This window comes from Schistocerca americana, chromosome 2 (genome assembly GCF_021461395.2).
Source record: "Schistocerca americana isolate TAMUIC-IGC-003095 chromosome 2, iqSchAmer2.1, whole genome shotgun sequence".
Lineage (NCBI taxonomy): Eukaryota > Metazoa > Arthropoda > Insecta > Orthoptera > Acrididae > Schistocerca > Schistocerca americana.
Window position 1 is genome coordinate 623,336,578 of NC_060120.1, and position 23,329 is coordinate 623,359,906.

The following is a 23,329-nucleotide window of genomic DNA, read 5'->3' on the forward strand; positions in this document are numbered from 1 at the left end:
TCCAAACCAGAGGACCGCGATCGGTTCTGGGAACGATACTACAAATAGTTAGCTCAGATTCCACCCCGCGAGCGAGGCTTTCCGCCTTCACTAACTCCGCCAACTGCCTGTGTGAACTGAGGATGACCTCTGAACCCAGACAGCAGGAGTCATTGGTGCCGACATGAGCAACAATTTGCAGTCGGGTGAACCCGTGCTCTCTATCGCCTCCTCCACCTCTCGGATGAGACCCTCGGCAAGCAGACAGAGTGAACACTGGCCTTCTTCCCCGACCTTTCCGCTATTTCCCTAAGGGGCTCCATCACCCGCCTAACATTGGAGCTCCCAACCACTAATAACACAAAGGAAACAAAACATACACTTTTACACACACATTGATAGTCTACACTCACACAAATAAATCACACACAAGACAGCTATCTCCTGCTATTCTAGCCAGGATCTCTTTTATTTAAAGAGGAAGGACATGCGAACAACGCGTAATTATCGGCGGGAGGAATTTAAGGCATGAGATGCTGCACCAACAATCGGCATATTCAAGTAGCGATGTGTTGTGTGGGGACGAGGCCATCGATACAGCGTTGCTCGAATGTGGAACGTTTGCGGTTTGGAAGGCAATGGAAAATACAAGAAACAATACAAGTAAAAAGTGCAACCAGAATTCATGTACACAACAGACAAGGCTCCACTTATGAATGAAATATGTATGATTCCTTTAAACATTAGAGTACGATCAGATCGATTAGTACACCCGTAAACGACCAAGTTAGCATTTTTGATGAATCAACTAAGTCTCCACACGATCAAAGCACCAAAAGCTATTTGGCATACGACCACAAAAGTCGATAAATATTCACAACCGTCGAAACACCACGGGCACATCACTGTGACGTCACGGGGAAGTATCACCGTGGAGGTATAAATGCGGTGAACCTAATGTTTTGGGCTCTATAAGATGGCAGACGTGGGCTTCAAGTTTGTGATGTACTTCCAACTCACCTTCTTTGTTTACCTCAATGGACGTGTCCCCTGTTTGCCAGCTGCGCAGTGAAATTGCGCTGTAGTGTCACATATTGATATAGAGGCCGCCATGATTTACAGTTTTGCATTTTCCGTCGATACCAGTATATATTTCACTTTCTGACCAGTTTGCGGAAGCCGGCCGCGGTGGCCGAGCGGTTCTAGGCTCTTCAGTCTGGAACCGCGCGACTGCTACGGTCGCAGGTTCGAATCCTGCCTCGGGCATGGCTCTGTGTGATGTCCTTAGATTAGTTAGGTTTAAGTAGTTCTAAGTTCTGGGGGACTGCTGACCTCAGATATTAAGTCCCATAGTGCTCAGAGCCAATTTGCGGAACTCCTTCAGGGTGCATCGTTTTTCTGTCTTGGAGAGTTTACGCGTTTCATTAATTAATTGCCTGCGACTGTGTAGGTTCATTATGTGTTTTGTAAGAGTAAAAGCTTCATCCGCAACAAAACAATAATCAGACTTGCAGTCTTCTGGCAAAGTTTTAGCTTCCAGAAGAGGAGCGCGCCCGCAAACACTGCTTAACTGAATCAACTTTTTTTAATACCCTACCAGCACTGTTGCAATCATACTCCCCTATGTCAACTGATAAACGTATTCCCCGTCCGTTAACAAAAAGCTAACAAGACTGTAGACTGGCATCATAGAATGTTGATCTATATTTAGCAAGAGCTGTAACGTTGAGTTCCCGGTATCAGTTGTTTTGTTACAGAATCACTGAGTTGGCCTTGGTAAATGTCAGGCTGCAGATGTTCTCACACTGCCTTTGACATCCAGAATGAGATTTTCACTCTTTAGCAGAGTGTATACTGATATGAAACTTCCTCACAGATTAAAACTATGTGCCGGTCCGAGACTCGAACTCGGGACATTTGCCTTTTGCAGGCAAGTGCCCTGCCATCTGAGCTACCCAAGCACGACTCATGCCCCCTCATCACAACTTCAATTCTGCCAGTACCTCGTCTCCTACTTTCTGCACTTCACCGAAGCTCTTCTGCGAACCTAGTAGATCTAGCACTCCCGGAAGAAAGGATATTGCGGAGACACACTCCGCTGTAGAATGAAAATCTCATTCTGGAAACATCCCCCAGGCTGTGGCTACGCCATGTCTCCGCAATACCGTTTCTTCCGGGAATGCTAGTTCTGCAAGGTTCGCAGAAGAGCTTCTGTGAAGTCTGGAAGGTAGGAAACGAGGTACTGGCAAATCTGAAGCTGTGAGGACGGTGTGTGAGTCGTGCTTGGGTAGCTCAGATGGTAGAGGACTTGCCCGGAAAGGCAAAGGTCCCGAGTTCGAGTCTCGGCCCGACACACAGTTTTAATCTGCCAGGAAGCTTCTGCCTTTGACATGCTATAGTCCGATCCACAGCAGGTCGCAAAAGGTCGAGACAAGGACGGAGATTACATCGTTGCCGGATCCAAGCGACAGTTGCGGTATGCGCATACACAGGCTTTGCACTTGATGAAAGTGTGTACCCAACAAATTATGTCGCTCGTGTGCTTGTGTAGAATATTTCTCTCACCATCATCATCAGCCTTGACAACCCGCGACAAAGGGAATAAAATTCACTGAATAGCTCGCTACAATCGCGTATAATGCTCTGACTGTATACAACATTCACGGCAGAGCTCTCCGAACACTGCTGAACACTCATTGGGTGTATCCGAGAACTTGTGACTTACGGCGCAGAACAAGCCTAAAATCGGCTGCCATCGTTCGTGACTCCAACTATAGCCACAATTCCTCGAATGGTGTTGTGTCGACAGAAACAATACAACGAAAGTAGGATAGATATTTATCTCTTTAAACACCTTAATGTTGCCTCATGCTTCTTCTGACACACTCAGGCAAAATAGAGAAATTAGGCTGCAGTTATGACGGAACCTGATAATGAGTTTTTTTTAACATGCAGATAAAGATAAGACAGATCAAATACGGTAACTACAAAAATTCGAACTAGTGTGGTTTCCGTAGTATCCTGTGTGATTGTTCGATGGTTGGATACCGGGAGGCATATCTGATGTATGGTACTCATTGTTGGTATAAAGATAAATATTTAATTTGTTCATTATTTTATTGCAAATGTGCACAAAAGTGAAATGAAATGAATGGCTGACGAGAATGAAGCGTCAGTGGCAGTATGCATTATAATATAATAAGTGTGACACAGGATACTATTTCACTCTCATTTCATGTACAAGTACCAATAGTGGCATCTATTCCTTTGCATCTAATTATTGTCTTGGACAATTACATTATTGGAAAGAGTGATACTTACATCAATAAAAACACAATGTTAAACAAGCCATTCTCAGTAAGCACTGCCCAAAAGCAGATTGCTGGATTGTGTGGCGAAGGGTCATCAGCAGGAGATTAGTTTCTTGTATTATGTTTCAGAAGAGTTTTCAGTTACAATACAACAATCAAAACACAACAATAAAATCAACAGAATTTGATACAGTGAAATACATATGCCTTATGTAACACCTTAGATTTTGCTGTCTTACCAAGGTATTTTAACAGATTCACATACAAAGTCATTAGCAATTGCATTTCTTTTTCTTATTGCTGAAACAGTTATTCTTCTTTCATCCAAGTTCATGGCTAACTGAAATTTAATTTCACATTATTTGCTCACTGGAACACTCTTCACTTGTTCAACAATGTGCGAAAAACAACTGATTTGAATGTTTAGTGAATGAAGCTTTTAGAACAGACAAGACAAACTGACCCATACAGTGTGTAGCTAACTCTGCCACTGGTCCTGCGATTGCCTGTCTCTAATTTTAAAATGGAATTAATTCTTAATGTTATGTTAGCTTAAAGTGTGATTGTAACGAACTTCGTAAACCACTCATTAGAAATATAAACGAGCCACAACTCTGCACAGCACACAGCCATTGTCTCGGGTGTGGAGGTCGAAGCCTGTAGCGGCCAACTGCCAAAATACATCATTCATGTACTCGACCCATAAATACATTGATGGAACAAAATCACAACACCAAGAAGTAGTTGTGCGACATAAACGGAAGTTGGTGGGCGACTTTCTATGTTTGAAAGACAATGTCTATTCAGTTTTCTCGCCAGTCGCATCAGAGTGTCGCTAGTAACGCCGTATGAGAATGCAAATCATATGTGCTTTAAATATATGCTGTAATGGTCGTGACCGCTAATCTTTGATGCTAGTCAAGAATGCCTTTAAGGCGACAAATACGTTTGAACGAGGTCATGTAATAGGGTTAAGAGAAGTTGGATGTTCCTTCTGTGATAATGCAGAAAGAGTTGGCAGGATGGTAGCCACAGTACATGATTGCTAGCAGCGAGTCACAAGAATGCACGGTCGCAAGAAGACTGGGCTCCGGACCGCCACATGGCGCTACTGAGAGTGAAGACCATCGTGTTTGGCGTGGAGCTCTGGCGCATTGTACTGCATCTGCAGCAGCAATTTGAACAACAGTTGCACTAGGGTGACACGAAGAACTGTTACAAATCGGTTATTTCAAGGACAACTCTAAGCCAGACGTCCAGTAGCGTGCATTCCACTGACCCCAAATCACCGCCATTTGCAACTTCAGCGATGACAAGCGAGAGCTCACTGGGCGACAAGATCGAGGTCAGTTGTGTTTTTTGGAGGCAAATGTGGCATATAGTTCCATTTTCGGCATTTTTTACATGGCTCTCATACTGTCTAATGGATCAGTAGAGACCTGACCAGTATTACCTGTGCATGATTCTGCCTTGAGTCTTCGTGACCAGAAGTTGAAGGCAAAACTGGTCTTTGTGATTGTATAGCATATTTGATGAGGATGGACACATATGAATAGCGTTAATTACGATTGTGGACTTGTTTATGGACTTTATGTTTTCAGTTGATAAATACCAGATAAGGCAGTTGGTGTCCTAGTGGTTACATCAGTTTTGTATACCACTGAAGCTTCAATGTCCATCTCATCAGTCAAGTTGATGTGTCCTTCGAGCTAGTCAGGAAGCACAGAGGATGGTGATCCATCACAGTGGTGAATGTTTTGTCAAATAAATAAGAATGGAACTTGTTGATGCCCCCAACAACTGCAAGGTACTCTTTCTCAGTTGCAAAGTAGTTCGTCTCGAACTTGGAGAGTACATGGAAAGCATAATCTGTCTCGTATTCAGCACCTGTCCGGATTTGTACTAGAATTGCACCTATCTCTTAATAAACAGTATCGGTGTGAAATTCTGTCTTGGCATTCTCATCAAACAAGTGCTGGGACTGGAGAAGATGTTAGCACCTCCTCAAGGACAAGTAGAGAGATTTCTTGCACCTCATTCCAGAAAAATTAGTCATTTCCCTGCAGTAGTTCTTGCAAGGGACTTGCCCTGGTAAAGAAGTCCTCTGTGAATCGGTGGAAGGACGAGCACATTTTGGGAAAGCTTCTCACATCAAGAACGTGCTGAGGATCCAGAAAATCTATGACTGCTCTTATTTTCTCTGCATTGGGATGGACTCCATCGTCATACACTAGACTCCGCAAGATTTTTCTTTCTTGGGAGGTGGAGGGCTGCACTCTGAGTACATGTCAACATGGTTGTCCTGTGGCTTAGACATTCTTCAAATGTCCTAAGAAAAAGACATTGTCATCTGGACAGCAAAGATACATTGTTCATTTAACGTGTCAAAATAGATTGTCGATCATTTGTTCAAAGGCAGCATAACTAACGGTATCACTCACCACATAACTATTGGTATCACTCACCAGCATTGTTCCTCACTAAGGGCAGAACCTATTGGTAGTTTGATACTGGTTTCCTTCCGTGGGTGATCTGTAGTGGCGGAGGAGCATGATTTTTTGTCAGTAATACTAACCTGCTATTCCTTGAATGATTTGGCTGTCCATAAGCACATACCCTTAGGAATGAATTGTGGCTGCTTGTGACATGTCATGATACTTGTCCTAGCAAAACATATTCCTGTCAGTTGGGCATATTTCCTATCTGCGCCTTTCAGTACAATAGCTTTTGTGTAATAGAACATAGTCTTCTTTACTGTCAATGATAATCATCATACATTACAATAAAGGAAGCCCTGAGTCAACTAGCACCTGGACAGTTTGATCATCAATGAGATTTTCTGTCACCTCAGTAACTGTCATCCATGGAGTATTTTCATTTGGGTGCCCTCATCTCCATGGATTATCAACTCACTTAGTTTCCTGTGTTCACTGGCTAGTCAAGGGTCTCGTAACTCTATATGATGACAGGGAATGGCTACAACATTCTGGGGAATGACCTTATTCAGCGTATGATGATGAGCTTTGTCCCATACGTTGACTATACCCATCTGCAGTTAACTGATGCAGATAGGACTGTTGCGATGGTTGACATCTTGCAGTGAAATAGTTATTGAATCACTCACCTTCTTTCTCTCTGTTAGCTTATATGTCCTGGGTATGCACAGTGGAAAGACACCTTTGTTTTGTCCTCTGTCTTTCAAATGTCCGTTCTTCTATAGGTGTTATTCGAGGTGGAGAAGTTGGTCATACCTGCGTTGGTTGGATTCTGTGTTGTCATTTGATGGCAGCAGCGTAAGTCTGAATTGGCTGAGTCCATTCTTCCTGAAGCATTGAATTGGTGGTGCAGATTGGTGCCAAAAATTGATACACCCCTTCTTCAGCATGGTGGCTATTACATGTACCGTATTTACTCGAATCTAAGCCGCACTCGAATCTAAGCCGCACCTGCAAAATGAGACTCGAAATCAAGGAAAAAAATGTTTCCCGAATTTAAGCCGCACCTGAAATTCGAGACTCGAAATTCCAAGGGAGAGAAGAGTTTTAGGCCGCTCATCCAAATCGAAACAAAGTTGGTCCATTGTAATACAATTTAGGTCGAATTAATGACGATACATCTACAGTAGTTTGGTTCGAGTTTTAAGCTTAGCTGTTAAGCTTTACCATGTAGCCATCGCTATGCGTCAGGTGCTCCGTCCGTATTTATACGGGTACCATTCCTTTATCACGTGCTTCGTCTGGTTTGAATTGATTGCTTATTTTTCTTTGATCTGGCAAGTGCTGTTCTCTTTGTTATAGGTGTTTACGTCATTCTAAGCTGAAAATGCATTACTGTACTGTGTCATGCGTTGTTTGTCGCATTCTGATAATGAGTGTTTACGACTTGCCGCCGCTCGCGGCATGGCTTGCTTTTGTGCGCGCAACCGCCGCTTAAAAAAAAAAAAAAAAGAGGAATCGTCTCATTAGCGGAACAATGGCAAGAGACTGCTTGCTATTTGCTGTTACTTACACTGGTGCTTTCTTTGATAATGATCAACAAGAACCAAATAATAGACTGCGTATGATAGAAGATGTTCTGAACGAGAGTTTAGCGAAAATTTTTCTCCGGTTGAAAATCTTTGCAGACGCCTCTGTAGTACATTACATTCTGTACAGAAATTAGTCATCTTAGATTTAAAAATCTTGTCAATTGCCGTGCTTCATTTCTGACTGTATCACTATTAGGCATAAGAACAATACGAATATAAACATGATATGATATGTATATTATTCCGCGTTTGCTGTTGTCTCACTCTAGTTTCGTAGTTTATTAGGCAGACAGGATTTAAATGAGATAGCAGCAAACACGAAAGAATACATGGCAAAATGTTTATATTCGTATTATTCTTATGGTGAAGAGAATACTGCATATGATTCACAATTCATAAAAGTTCTTATTAGCAACGATCTCTTGTCCCAGGTAGGAAAAAATTCAGACAAACAATCTTGCCAGTCGGATTTTCGTAGTACGCTGAAATGCTGCTACATTCGAAGATGAACAATACGGAATTTGTATTTACTTCGTTGGATAATGTATGAAAATGCAGTGGTCGAAACTCGGGGCGGTGAAAAAAAGCTCGTCTTCCACTTTTTTTAAAAAAAATTGACGCAGAGGTTTTGTCGCCAGTATTTATCTGTGTGCCTGCAAAGCATACCTCTGTAGTGCTACATAATTCGACGGAAGAAGTTAGTTATGGCGGCACCTACCAACATTTTTCAGAACTGCCGCTTACTTTGCACTCGATTCTAAGCCGCAGGAAAAAAAGTGCGGCTTAGATTCGAGTAAATACGGTATACTTAGTTCAATGGTCCTGACCTCCATAAGATACTGTATCTCTACTCTTATAACCTGATGTATAAAAAAGCAAGATCATGGTGGTCTTTTGCAGTTGTCATGGGGCCACACAGGAGTCTATCGTTTTTCTTTCACCACACTTCCTTTTTTTTTCTTTTTGGCACTTTCTCTGTGTGCTGGCACCACTTTACAAATTCTTCTGTTGTTACGACAACTTTTACCAGGGTAATTTGATACATGTCTTTTATGATTTCTTTGATCAAATTTCTGATTTTGTTGGCTTCTGCCACATTTGGATTCACAATGTTATGTAAGACCAAAAAAATATTGTATGTATGACTGTGTTGTTTTGACATAAAATTGGCCCCTGTTCTTAGATTGTTCTTCTGCTAAGCAGACTTGCTGTTGATTACCACCAAATGTTTTCTTCAGTTCAGCTTGGAATTTGTTTCAGCTAATGAGCTTTTCTTCACTAGTCTTGAACCATTGTTGGGCTATACCATCCAGGTAAAAGTATAAGTTAGTCAAACACATCATGACATTCTACTTGATGGATTTGATGGCACAGTTGAATCCTTTCAACCATTTCACCAGATCCTGGCCTGCATCTCTAGGAAACAATGACGGATGCCTCATGCGCAGCTGACTTACTGCTGGCTTGGAATCCACTGGTATTGAATATATCGACCTCTTGAGTAATGTACTGTTTGTATTCTGGTTCCTGCACATGTCAGTGACAGCATTTCCATTGTCTAATTGGAGTCATGGTGCTAGAGATGTTTTGAAGTACTTGGTGTCTCCACAAAGCATTGCCACCTCATAATCACACTCAAGTCCAAACCTGAAAGCAGGATCATCAATGAAAAACAACACTTAACACTGAAAGTACATTTATTATGAAAAGTATCATATAACTAGAACATACAGGGTGACAATTCTTGAAAATAAATTAGTTACAAACTATGGCATGCACACATTTTATTTAACATGTAAACACCACTACAGATATTCAGATTTACGTTATGGCATGTTTGATATGCCTGCCATACTTGGAAATGATGTGGTGCAGATGAATAGCAAAATTCTGCTTGACCTGCTGAAGTGTCGGAACATTGATGCTGTCGATAACCTCCTGAATGGCCATTTTCAGATCAGAAATGGTTTTGGGTGTATTGTTGTACACCTTGTCTTTAATGTAGCCCCACAAAGAGCAGTCGCATGTGTTCGAATCTGGAGAGTATGGTGGCTAATCGAGGCCCATGCTAGTCACCTCTGTGTACCCCAGAGCCAGAATGCACTCCCCAAAGTGCTCCTCTAGAACATCAGACACACTCCTGCTTCGATGGGATTGAGCTCTGTCTTGCATGAATCATATCTTGTTGAAATCAGGCTCACTTTGGATAATGGGGATGAAGTCATCTTCCAAAACCTTCATGCACCATTTGGTAACCACTGTGCTGTCAAGGAATATCACACCAATTATTCCGTGACTGGATATTGCACACCACACAAAGATCTGTTGAGGGTGAAGAAACTTCTGGGTCATGAAATGTGGATTCTCAGTCCCCCAAATGCACCAGTTTTGCTTACTGATGAACCCATCTAAATGAAAGTGGACTTCATCACTAAACCAAACCATATTCTTATCAAAGTCCTGTTTGTAATTTCTGTGGGCAATAGTGTTGGTGAAACACGTCTGCTGGCCATGGTCCTGGGGCTTAATGGGCGATGAGATTAAATTTTGTATGGGAACAGATGCACGTCTTCAATATCAATTTGTCACAGTGTCTCTCAGTTGATTGTCACCTGTTGTGCAGATCATCTGATCAATTTTCTGGGTCTGGTTTGAAATGCAGCACATGTCTTCTCAATGTTTTCAGGTGTTTTACCCTTGTTGGATGACCAACGTTTTCAGTGCTGTCATCACGAACACTACCTGTCCTCTCAAACTTGCAAATAAAATTCTTGATTATTAGTACACTTAGACCAGCTACCTCCAGTTTGAACTCAGTTGCAAACTTCCTTTGAGCTGCAGTTGGTCTATTATTGCTTGCACAGTAGGCTGTCACAAGTGCTATATGCTCAGGCATGCTGTACCATGAAATTTTTATGTGCGAATGACCGACAACAACAAGGCATGTGTACATGTGCACACTAATTCCCACCATGTCCTGCAGCCACCTGTGCTGTTTGAATGTCCTTATGCAAACCATTCAATAATGGTCTTCCTATAATTAACTCCTTGGACAGAGTGTGCTTCTATTTATACAAATATAACATAAATATTTTGAGAACCTTCCAGAAATGATAATTACTATGCCACAAATAACAGCTGGTGGTTGAGTTTTAACTGGCAACTTGCAGCATACCATTCAGTGATGCTAACGACTACGGCACATTGTATGCCCTACCACTTGTGGCAATATTAATAGTAACCTCAAACGTTGTCAATGGAGTAGTTATCTATTTATTTATTTATTATTTGTCCTGTGGATCATACCAGTACAGAAGCATGTACAAATTACATGGGATAAGTCAATATGAGAAAACATATTACGTCAGATAAGTCAATAAAAAAACTCATATTACAACATATACAACATGAATATCATTCAGCATTTTCACCAAATTTTGCTAAAGGCTCTTTACAAACAGCAGACTGGAACATTATAATACTGATGGTGTTATTTTTACCTATGTTGTGTAGGATCTAATAGTTACAACTTCGTATATTATTATCTTATGTGCGGCATGAGTGGGCAAGATGACTTACATCCTCAAACGATTTTTAGTTCATTTACTTTTATTTCTAGTTATATCATAAGACATCCATGGAAATGGCTTAAGTATAAATGTTCTGATTTGCTTTTGTTTACAGGACAGGTCAGATTCCAAAAATTCCTGGATAATGTAAAAACAGCATTTTATTAAGAGGAATTTTACATTCATTATAAATTTATTTATTTTTCAATTTTCTTTTATTGATGCCAGAAGGTGATTATATGATTTTATTCCCATACATTCAACATCTTTACTGTACAAGTTTGTTGAGTGGGGAACTAGTCTTAAAAAGGTTTTTGATCTTGTGTCATGATGGTGGCAATCCAAATTTGTTAATGCTTTCTGCAGTAAAATATAATATTTCTAGTACGTATTGGCAAGGAAGGAGCAATATATTCATCTCCTTAAATAGTGGTTTGTGTATTTCCCTTTGCTGTTTGAATAAAACTGTTGTGCCTACTTTCTTTTAAAGTTTTAATAACTTAACTGATTCAGAAAATAATTCCATTATTAAGTATTGAGTGTAAAAAAGCATAATACATTGTTATCAATGTAATCATGTTTCTAACATTCCTTATTGATTATAGGACTTACCTGGCATGTAGTATTTTTTAAAAGTAATATGTCGATCCCGTCCTGGGATATGGAGGACATTTTTTTATTCATTGTAGAATTCTCAGACACTTATAGAAGTGAGTTTATAACCATCAATTCTCTAGGATATACAGGATGGGTCTAAACTCTTTGTATAATTACCAATATTTTTTTTTTAAATCTATAGAGCTTACAAGTTTATAGTTTGTGATAAATTAAAGAATAAATCACCAAGTTTTTATTACAGTGTCAACAAACCTCAACATGTGCATCCTTTATTGCTATGTCTAATCGATATTCAATTTGACATCATACATTTGACAACATTCTTAATATAGGCAGATATGATACTTGTGTAGTGTAAACCTTCTCCTTTATATGGTCCTTCAAAAAAGAAATGTAAACGCATTATGTCTGATGATCTTGCAGGCCAGGCAGTGTGACCATCATGTGCAATCCACATGTCAGGGACTGTTTCGTTAATTAAATTTCTAACATGCAATACCCAATGTGGTAGTGCAATATCTTGTTGGAAAATCACATCAGGCTGAATGTCTCTCAGTTGCAATTCTGCAAATTGTTCTAGCATATCCAGATAGGTGAAAGCTGTTACTCAGTTTTCAACAAAAAGAAATAGCCAGTAACTCTAACCTGATTTAAAACCACACATTCGTTTCAAGGGAATCCCTAACATTATCTAAGGCAACTTGTGGCATTTCCAAACCCCGTACCCTAACATTGTCCCCATTAACTTTACCTGGTATGTGGAAAGTAGCCTCCCCTGTAAAACAGATTCATTGAAGATACTCATTGCTGGTATTGAGTCATACCAACATCTCCATCACAAAAGTCGCTCAATGAGTATAATCATCTGGCTGTAATGTATGTCTTATCTGGACATGGAATGCATGCAGGTGCAATCCATTGTGTATACTCTGGTCTAGTAGTCCCTAATTCATGATATGTGTGTCAAGCAGATTTGTAAGAACAACTGCTGCACAGCTCTAACACTTTTCACAGACCAAAGGCCACCATGTTTGCAGAAGAACTTCATGTGCCACACAATAAAACTTCATAAAAACCTTTCTATAGCCAAGAATGTAGGAAAAGACACATTGCTACTTACTGTAAAGAAGACATGTTAAGTTGCAGACAGGCACAATTAAAACATGCTTACACAAAGCTTTTGGCCACAGCCTTCATGACATAGGAGAAACAGAGAAACACACATTATTCATACACACAAGCAGGCACACTTCAAGCACAAAAGAATGTGAACTCTAATTATTATTCTTCATTTGTCATGTGAAATGCAGAGTGAAAATCTCATTTTGGAAACATCCCCCAGGCTGTAGCTAAGCCATGTCTCTGCAATATCCTTTCTTTCAGGGGTGCTAGTTCTGCAAGGTTCGCAAGAGAGCTTCTGTAAAGTTTGGAAGGTAGGAGACAAGGTACTGGCAGAAGTAAAGCTGTGAGGATGGGGCGTGAGTCGTGCTTGGGTAGCTCAGATGGTAGAGCACTTGCCCATGAAAGGCAAAGGTCCCGAGTTTGGGTCTCGGTCCGGCTCACAGTTTTAATCTGCCAGGAAGTTTCGTATCAGCACACACTCCGCTGCAGAGTGGAAATCTCATTCTGGAACTGTAATTCTTGTTGCTCCTAAAACACTGCGTATACTACTGTTGTGCCTCTGAGAGCTTCAATACTGGCTGCTTCAAAAGGTCATCAGTCAAACAATGAAGACAATAATTTTTGACATATTCCACACTAGTCATCACCAGATTTATATATCATACAATAGACCACAGCTGCATTACCACTGGGTATATGACAAAGTATTTCAATCTCTGAACATTCTAGGATTAAAAAAATACTAACACTTACGATCCCATCAAACCAGTTCTAATTCAGAGGATGTTACACAATCTGTTGCAATGTTATGACATGCAGCTGATGTTCCCACTGCTGTCGAAGTCATGTGCCATTACACAAGGTAAGGTGATGGCAGTGCAAAGAAACAGTCAAAACTGGAAATTTTGGCTTTCCAAATTGTCTCCTCCAGTAGGTTATGAATGCTTCACAGCACTGCTAGGTGAGAACCACCTGCAGACAGTTGTAAGGTGTCCTAACAGTTCAGCTTCAGCCATACATTGGACCCTCTGGTTGCTACCTTGTATTTACTTCTCCCTTTCGTGGAATGATAAAACACAAGCAATCATTTGTCTTTGTGGTTGATGGTTTCATTTCCATGCCAAGCATAGACACAATATTTCATTCTCTGGAAACAAAAAGACTGCAAATACTCAAGTTAATACACTTATGCATATAATGCTTATACCTTTGATGTTGGGCTCCTAAATACAAAGTCAGATCTGAATACACATACCAGGCAGATCTAACAGAGAATATGAAGTGCAAATTTGTAATTGTAGCACAAGTGGTGACAGACTTGGTTGACTCACATGATAACATTGCAAAACTCTTGAAGCACTTGAGCTACTGGGTACTTAAAGACACATGGCAACTATTGCATAAAAGCCTACTTATAAATTTACAGAAACCAGTACTAAGTGATAGATCTAGGGGTATATAACAGTCCCTAGGCATCACTCCTATATAGAAGTGAGGTCAAAATTAGATTGATAACAGAAGACAGAGATGTTTAGGTAGTCATTATTTTCTTGTACCCTACACAAATATAAAGGAAAGAAATCCTAATATGTGGTAAAATGGGAAGTACTCTGACATGAACTTCAGTGCTTTGTACAGGACAGAAGTATATGTGCATGGAAATGAGAACTCGCAGGGTAGTGCAGCGGTTAGCACTCTGGCCTTGCATTCTGAAGGATGATAGTTCAAATTCACATCTGGCCATCCTGATTTAGGTTTTTCATGATTTCGCTACATTAATTACGGCAAATGCTAGGATGGTTACTTCATAAAGACACAGCCACTTTCCTTCTCCATGTTTCCCTAATCTGAGCTCTGTCTCTAATGACCTTGTTGTCAATGGGACATTAAACAATAATCTCCTCCTCCTCCTATGATCCAATAAGTCCCAGAAGCTCTAGCAAGTTCACTATATGAGCCATAGGCATGCTGAATGCACCAATGATTTGGAAGTATAATGATAATGCAGATGTGGGAAATGCTGTCTTCAGTTTTATTCTGAATGTTTCCTTGAGATGTTGCTAATGATACTAATTACAATCTAGACTGATCTGCTATGACGCAAACATTCTTGTTAATCTGTTTGTATCATAAAAATGCTGCTGAATGTGGAAGGATATCTGCACCATATCTCTGCTGCAAACTTTGATGGGCATTGTAATTAGTTTTAGCACCCAAGATTAAAATTTCATAACTTCATGGTGATCATTAAGAACTGACTTCTTTTCTACAGTTGACTGTTTGCCCACCAGTCTTTGTTCTCGCAGTTCTAACTAATGCATCTTCAGCAAGAGTTTGTACTTGTTTCTGAGATCTAATGGTCTGATGCCAAAAGGTCATCTTTAGGTAAGGAGAGTAAGGAGCGGCATTTCGTATTACTTGTTTTGTATGAATCATGTAATCTCTATTCTATTTGCTTGGGTTACTTTTGTGCAATATTTATGATATGGGCACACAAAAATGCGTGACAATTGCTTAAATGGATGTGACCAACTGTATAGAATATCACGCATACTAGATCAATAAGAAGGTTTACCATCCTAATTTGCCACCTAGTTCCCATCCCTGACCAAATGAGCTAATGACCTGATTCATCACAAATATGGTCTACGAATGAGTATTCACCTGCCTGTCTCTGTATCCTAGAGTATTTTCAGAAATCAAATAAAAAAAACCTACACCAGGGAAAATAATTTTGCATGGTTTTTGTCAGTAACCATTTGTTAAACCTGACTCATTCCCTTCACATGTGATATCCTTGTAGTCATGAGTAGAGATCACCAAGTGGAATCTGTGAAACTCATTTCTAGAATTTTAGTAGCTTATGATTTAGTGTGACACTAAAATATTATAAAGCACATTAACCTTTATGGGATATATAATAAGTTTGATAGATGGATTTAAAACGTTTAAAAAAAAATGCTGCACTGCATTGTACAGGATGAAATCATCAATGTAAATAGAAACAATTCTGAAAATTGTCAAAGAAGAAAATGTTTCAGAAGTGTTTTATCATGGATGTGTCTTGCTCTCACACTGTCCACAAAATTAGCACATCTGTCAAACTAACATGTCTGTTTGTAGCCCATGTTTATATTTCACATTATTTAGTTGTCTAATCAAATGTAGTCTGGATTTTTTGCGATTTATTACAAATGCTATGGAGCATACCATGTTCTCAGTTTACAGTATCATACTTAAAACTAAGTGCTTGTTACTGTATGACTGCGTGGTAAAGCCTTTATTTTTCTATAGTTTTAACAAAAATTGTCATTATTGTCTTGTGATAACTTATATGATGTAAAAAGCTACAGTTTATAAAATACTCAATAATATTTTTAATATGCAACTAATATCACTCTTTCATGACAGTGTATGAACTTAGACAAAGAACTGAAAGCATTGCCTGGATATGTCCAGTTTTCACAAATCATTAGATGAGAGCTGGAAGCAACGTGCACAGCATGAGGTGTTGGAAGATCCAACAAAGATTGAAGACAACATATATGCCTTGCGAAAACTTGTTCAAGGTATGATGTATCTTACTTTTTGGGTATTATTTTTCAGATATACAAATGAATTATCCGAATTTAAACAATATAAAGTCCATGATAGAATAACAACAACATTAGGAAAAGAAAAAAAGAACAGACTGCTACTCACCATATAAAGAAGTGTTGGGTTGCAAACATTTAAGCTTTTGGACAAAAAAGTCCTTCATTGGAAACAGAAAACACACACATTCCCACATACATGTTCACTACAGCACAGCCTCCCAACTCAGCACATAGCAGCCCTATCCTGTGTTAACTACATTCCTGCATGCTCTGATGGCATCACCTTTTCCACCACCCCTAACACACTATCCCACTCCCTCCCCACCCTACTCCTCCTCCTTACCCCATCACTCATCCCAGATTGCTGCTTATGTCAGACACAGTCACACTCTGCAGTTGGGCCACAGTGTCCAAAGACTGTGGCCATGTGTATTTGAATTATGTTTGTGTGACTGTGTGGTTTATTTCTATTTCTGAAGAAGGGAATTTGTATCTGAAAGCTTAAATGTTCAGCATTCTTTTCATTGTGACTCAGTGTTTTCTCTATGTGGTCAGTGGCTATCTAACCTTTTCATAATACTGTTGAATTACTAGAATTAGTAGACTTAGAATTATTAGAATGTTTACTTCAGTCATTCAGTATATTTTGATACAACTGGCCTTGTCAACATCTAAGGTAAATATAAGTATAGCTTATGAGTAAATAAAATTTTGTATAATTAAAGGACCATAAAGGTTACTAGCACACTTATTGACACCTGTATGTAGATCACTGGAACACTTTTGTACACATGTACAACTTCTTAATTACAACAGTATATTAATTACATGCATTTACGTACCTTTAAGTTTACCAGCACTTATGGCTACTTGAAGTAATGTAGGATATCAATATACTTATTTACATGTACACTGATGAAAAAAAGGTTGCAGCACCAAGAATGAGTTGTGCGACATAAACAAACATTGGTAGGCCTATTTCTACATCTGAAAGATGCTGTCTGTTCAAATATCATGCTAGTAGTGCTAGTGGTGCTAACAATGCCTCTATGAGGATGCAAATCAGGTTTGCTTTAAATACGTGCGGTAACAGTCATGATAGTCACCTTTCAGACTGGGTGTGCTGAGTTGATGATAATCAAGAATGCCTTTAAAGTAACAAAGATGCCAGTATCAACAACTCATAGAGTTTGAACAAAATCATGTAATAGGATTGCAAGAAGTAGAATGTTCCTTCTGTGATATTGTAGAAAGAATTTGCAGCAACAGAGAAGTTGCAGCATTAGAAAATTGCAGTGAAATGCAAGAAGATCTGCAGCGGATAGGCACTTGGTGCAGGGAGTGGGAACTGACCCTTAACATAGACAAATGTAATGTATTGCGAATACATAGAAAGAAGGATCCTTTATTGTATGATTATTTGATAGCGGAAAAAACACTGGTAGCAGTTACTTCTGTAAAATATCTGGGAGCATGCCTACAGAACGATTTGAAGTGGAATGATCATATAAAATTAATTGTTGGTAAAGCAGGTGCCAGGCTGGGATTCATTGGGAGAGTCCTTAGAAAATGTAGTCCATCAACAAAGGAGGTGGCTTGCAATACACTCGTTCGACCTATACTTGAGTATTGCTCACCAGTGTGGGATCCGTACCAAGTCAGATTGACAGAGGAGATAGAGAAGATCCAACGAAGAGCAGCATGTTTCATCACAGGGTTATTTGGTAAGCGTGATAGCATTATAGAGATGTTTAGCAAACTCAAGTGGCAGACTCTGCAAGAGAGGTGCTCTGCATCGTGGTGTAGCTTGCTGTCCAGGTTTTGAGAGGGTACGTTTCTGGATGAGGTAACAAATATATTGCTTCCCCCTGCTTATACCTCCCAAGGAGATCACAAATGTAAAATTATAGAGATTCGAGTGTGCCCGGAGGCTTTCTGGCAGTTGTTCTTCCCGCGAACCATACGCGACTGGAACAGGAAAGGGAGGTAATGACAGTGGCATGTAAAGTGCCCTCCACCACACACGTTGGGTGGCTTGTGGAGTATAAATGTAGATGTAGATGTAGATGTAGATGTAGAATGTAGCCACTGTGTCATGTATGACTGCTGACAGCAGTGGTCATGGGACTGTACAGTCACAAGAACACAGGGCTCCAGACTGCCATGTGATACTACCATAGAGTTCAGTATATGACTCTTGTGCATCAAAATGCATCTGCAGCAGCAATATGAGCAGCAGTTGGCAGTACAGTGACACAATGAACTGTTACAAATCGATTACTTCAAGGAAGCTCCAAGCCAGACACCCTGTAGAACATATTCCACTGACCCCAAACCACTGCCATTTGCGACTTCAGTGGTGTCATGCTAAGAGCTCATTGGAGGGCAGAGTGGAGGTCTGTCATGTTTTCTGATGAACGCTGTCCTGCCTTGGTACCAATGACAGCAGTGGTTTGCTTAGAAGGAGGCCAGTTGGGGACCTGCAACAAACTGTCTGCATGCTAGACACACTGGACTTACACTTGGAGTTATGGTCTGCAGTCCAATTTTGTGTAACAACAGGAACACTATCTTGGCTATCCCACAGAGCCTGACTGCAAATATGTTTGTCAATCTGGTGATTCGACTTGTGATGCCATTCATGAATAGCATTTCAGGGGCTGCTTTTCAACAGGATAACACTTGCCCACATGCTGCTGTTGTAACCCAACAAGTTCTGCAGAATGTTGACATGTTCCCTTGGCTTTCTCAATCACCAGATCTGTCTCCAACTGAGTACATATGGGACATCATTGGAGGACAACTCCAGTGTCATCCACAACCAGCATTACACATCCCTGTATTGACCGATCAAATGGGCATGGGCATGGAACTCCATCAAACAAACTGACATCCTGCACCTACCTCTACAAAACAATGCATACATGTTTTCATGCTTGCATTCAACATTTTGGTGGTTACACCAGTTATTAATGTACCAGCATTTCACATTTGCAATGGCTTATCTCATGCTTATGTTAACCTGTGATTGTGCAATATTAACCACTTAAATTTGTTACATAGGCAAATCTATTCCCACAATTTTATTACTCTGAATTAATTACTTCTTGATGTTGTGGCCTTTTTTTCTATCAGTGAATATCGGATACAACCCTGTTTCATTCTCTTCTCTACCACAGTTTCCCTTTCTGCAATACATTGTGATATCTCATAGTCCGTACAGGTGAGGTGTGGCTGAGCCAGTGAGCCAGCTATCAATTGACTCCATTACCATCATTGTTCACTAGCTTTCTGCCTCTAACTTGCATCACTTCTAAAGCCTACAGGGAAGCAACGAAACATTCTCAAGACTTCCATTGCAGTCGGCTGTTTTCTCTGTAATTTTGTGTTTTTTAATACATCCCCAAAAAAGGAAGATCATGTTTTCACAGCCAGTAGATAACAATGCCATTAGAGGTTGTGCTCAAGATCAGATAGAACAAGGATGGGAAAGGATATTGGCTGTGACCTTTGCAAAGTATGCATCCTATCATTTATCGTAATCTTCGAGGGAAATCATGGAAAACCAAATGTTGGATAGCCACATAGCAATTATTAGACTGCCCTTCCTGAATGTGATTTCAGTGCCTTGGCCAACGCTCCACCTCACTCTATGGATACATAACAGGAATTCTACTTGCCATTCATCATCTGATAAGCATTGTCTACTCCATTAGAGGGACAACCTTTGGTAGTTTATGGCTTCATGATTTTGTAATATGTAACAAAGATTCTGGGTGACAATTGTATATTAAAAAATCAGTCAGTCATCATGAAAGTGTCATTTGTTTGTTGGCATAATTTTGCAAAATATGGGCACTCTCAAAAGTTATTGAAAGGAAAAATGGTTTGTGACTTGTTTACATTTTATGACAGTGCATTTTCAGGACCCACTTCTTGGACATATTATTTCTTATCAAAATATAGTCATGAAATTATAAATTTGTGTTTTTGTGTGCTAAAATTACAAGATCTATTCATTTCAAAAAATAAAGAAAGTGTTTTGGCCATTTTCAGGTGAAAAAGGGCTATATTCAAGAACTGATGACATATTCCTCTTAGCTTTCTTAAGAGCAAGGAAACACAATGTGAATGAAGCGTTCAAATTGGTAAGATTGTGGAATTGTACCAGCATGCTAATTTTCTTCCATTTGTAAGTCTCAACAAAATACTGAAGTTCTCTTTACCTCTGTACATAACAGCAGATGCAGTATTGAAACGGCATTGATATTTGGCTTATTTACAACAGTGGGATACTGTGCATGAATGAAGCATTTTTCTATATATGTGTAATAGCATTCCATTTCGCTGGCATGTTATGTATTCATCGCATCACCTCTTTTCATTCAATTAGTGATGCTAGTTTCGAAACTATTTCTTTTCTTGAAATTTTTCTTCTACTTGTACTGAAAAATCTAGCACCTTAATATTCACATGAAACATTGTGTGTTTTTGATTTTCTTGTGAATCTCAATTCACTTGGATCTTGTGAGTAATTATGATGAAGGAAGTAAATAAATATTTGAGATTGTCTGAACTGATCTTTCCTCTTACACCCTTGTTTTAACAACGTTTCTGATCTGCCTTTAGCTCAAAAACTTTTACAAAATTAAAAAGACACATCCAAAACAACTTGAATGCTGTCTCCCATCAGAAAAAGGGTATGTTTATGACATGGATGTAATGACAGTGCTAGACCAAAAAGATAATGATGGAAGGATTGTAGTTATCATGAGATTTGGTAAGTGTCATTTTTAAAGATCAGTAACTGCATTTATGTATTGTTGATATAGTTGCACTCAAATATTTTGACACACTGAAAATTCAATTATTTACTGATTTTGAATCTCCTGCATGAGTACAGACATTTATTTAAAGTCTTTCAAGGTAAGTATTTTTCACATAACATATCTCCTTATGTGACTGATTATAGTTTCTTAAGTACACATACTATTAACTCTTCAGTTTAGGTGTAATAGAATTGTTTTTTATCACCAAGATTAATTAAATGACAGCCTTTCAGAAAAAGTGGATTTCAAAAAGATTGCCGTAGAAGAATGCTTCCGGTTGACAGCAACAGTGCTTTCATTTTGCTGTGAAGATCCTCATGTTCAGATTTCTGGTGCAGTATTTATTGTGGATATGACAGGGTACGGACTTCAACATTTCCTAGTTGCAACACCATCAAACTTATCACTTTTTGTTAAAATGTTCCAGGTAAAAATCAGCATTCCATTACTGCAACTAATATTATGCCATGTATGCATATGAAAGAAATATGTTTGTGTGTAGTAATATTTTATGTATGAAAATATGGATTTGCAGGATAGCTTCCCTTTGAGGCTCAAGGGTATCCATGTTGTAAATGCACCGTCACTTTTTAGTGCAGTGTTTGCACTTTGTAAACCGTTTTTGAAAGAAAAGCTGAGAAGAAGAGTGAGTATTGTATCAAGATAATATGGGTATAATTTGAAACAGCTACCTTTCTTAGAGACCTTCTTTATTCTAGTGTAGCAACATATTATAATAAGACCATAAATACTTTAGGATTAAAGGAGACCACTCACTGAAATCCTGTGTTGTCAATAGGCACACACAAAAAAAATAAAACTTGCTAGCTTTTGAAGTTTTCCTTTGCACATGAATGGCATACACATGCCTATGCCCCTATGTGGTGCCAGCTAGACTGGCAGTGCCAGTGCTATTGTTTGGTATGTGGATTGATTATGGTGTGTGTGTGTGTGTGTGTGTGTGTGTGTGTGTGTGTGTGTGTGTGCGCGCGTGCGCGCGTGCACGTGCGAGAGAGAGAGAGAGAGAGAGAGCTTATCAAAGGATAACTTCAAAAGCTAGCAAGTTGTCTTTCATTTGTGTATGTCTACAGACAACTCCAAACCTCTACTTTTTGGTGAGCAGCCTCCCTTAATCCTCAAGTATTTAGATTCCACAAGAACTTTTCTACAATGTTTATAATAAGACTACATTATAATTGTAATATGTATATGAAGATGTAAATGTTAGACCTGTTTCTAATGATTAAACTTTTCAGATTCATATTCATGGTAGAAACATGTCTTCCCTGCATGAATATGTGCCTTTTGAGATACTGCCAAAGCAGTTAGGAGGAATGCTTCCTGATTTCAACTTCAGTTCATTCAGATCCAAAATTCAACATAATGAAAACAAGATCAAAGGTAATATATTCATAGTTTGGTGTTAATCAGTGCTGTTTCTAAGAACTGTCATATTTAAATTTCTCATGAAGCATGCATACAGCAAGGTAACCAAGAAAATTTTGCAAAAACTAAGCCATTGACTGGAAATCTAACTTAATATGTTTTAGGCAAAATTCAACAGTGGAAAATCAAGCAGGAAGTGTAATAATATAGTGAAAAGGCTAGTTGCTACTCACCATTTAGCGGAGATGCTGAGGCACAGATAGGCACAACAAAAAGACTGTCAGAAAGGCCTCAGTGTCTACAGCAGTTAGTTCAGTGGCAGCTAAAGATCTGGAGGCAATAGTCCAGGAATGTTCTGAGCTGGAGTATTATCTTGGATTTCTGGTGGTCTCTGTAGAGTTTATCACCAGTAAATAAGGTGGTAGCCTTGCACTGTCACCCCAATGCCACATCACCCACTTTGACAATGAGGCAATTTGGAAATGCTTCCCCGATGGCAAGGCCTAATATGCCTCCTCATAAATATCTGCAACTACTAGGTCAGAGGCAAGTGACTTCACCAAATCAGAGACTCACTTGTTAGTAGTATGCATCTTGATGTCATCACCATTAATGCAGTCCACCTTTAATTAATTGTAAGAAATGGATTTCAGTTCATTTAAAAGAAAGTTGCATCCTGACATTCAAACTATGATGTTGTAGTTTTGATGCATCTACAAAACTGTTTTCAACAATAGACCAAATTCTATGAGAGAGAAGTAGATTATATAAAATGGGAAAGGACTAAATGATAGCTCTAAAACAGGTATTTTCTAGAAAGTTTCTGCTTAACATTGTCTAATTCTGTTTCAAAGTTAAAAACTTAAATAATGTGTCAGGTTGTTTAATGAAT

The 23,329-nt window shown here is 39.3% G+C and overlaps 1 protein-coding gene across 1 annotated transcript in view; it reads left to right on the forward strand.

Moving 5' to 3' along the window:
- LOC124596366 (clavesin-2-like) overlaps nt 1–23,329 on the forward strand; it is a 69,620-nt gene that overhangs the window by 40,543 nt on the left and 5,748 nt on the right. Inside the window, exons 2-7 of the mRNA XM_047135473.1 lie at nt 16,038–16,195; nt 20,279–20,370; nt 20,852–21,002; nt 21,285–21,478; nt 21,587–21,697; nt 22,308–22,452. Coding sequence (XP_046991429.1) covers nt 16,078–16,195; nt 20,279–20,370; nt 20,852–21,002; nt 21,285–21,478; nt 21,587–21,697; nt 22,308–22,452 — 811 coding nt within the window. The 5' untranslated portion in view covers nt 16,038–16,077. The remainder of the gene's footprint in view (nt 1–16,037; nt 16,196–20,278; nt 20,371–20,851; nt 21,003–21,284; nt 21,479–21,586; nt 21,698–22,307; nt 22,453–23,329) is intronic.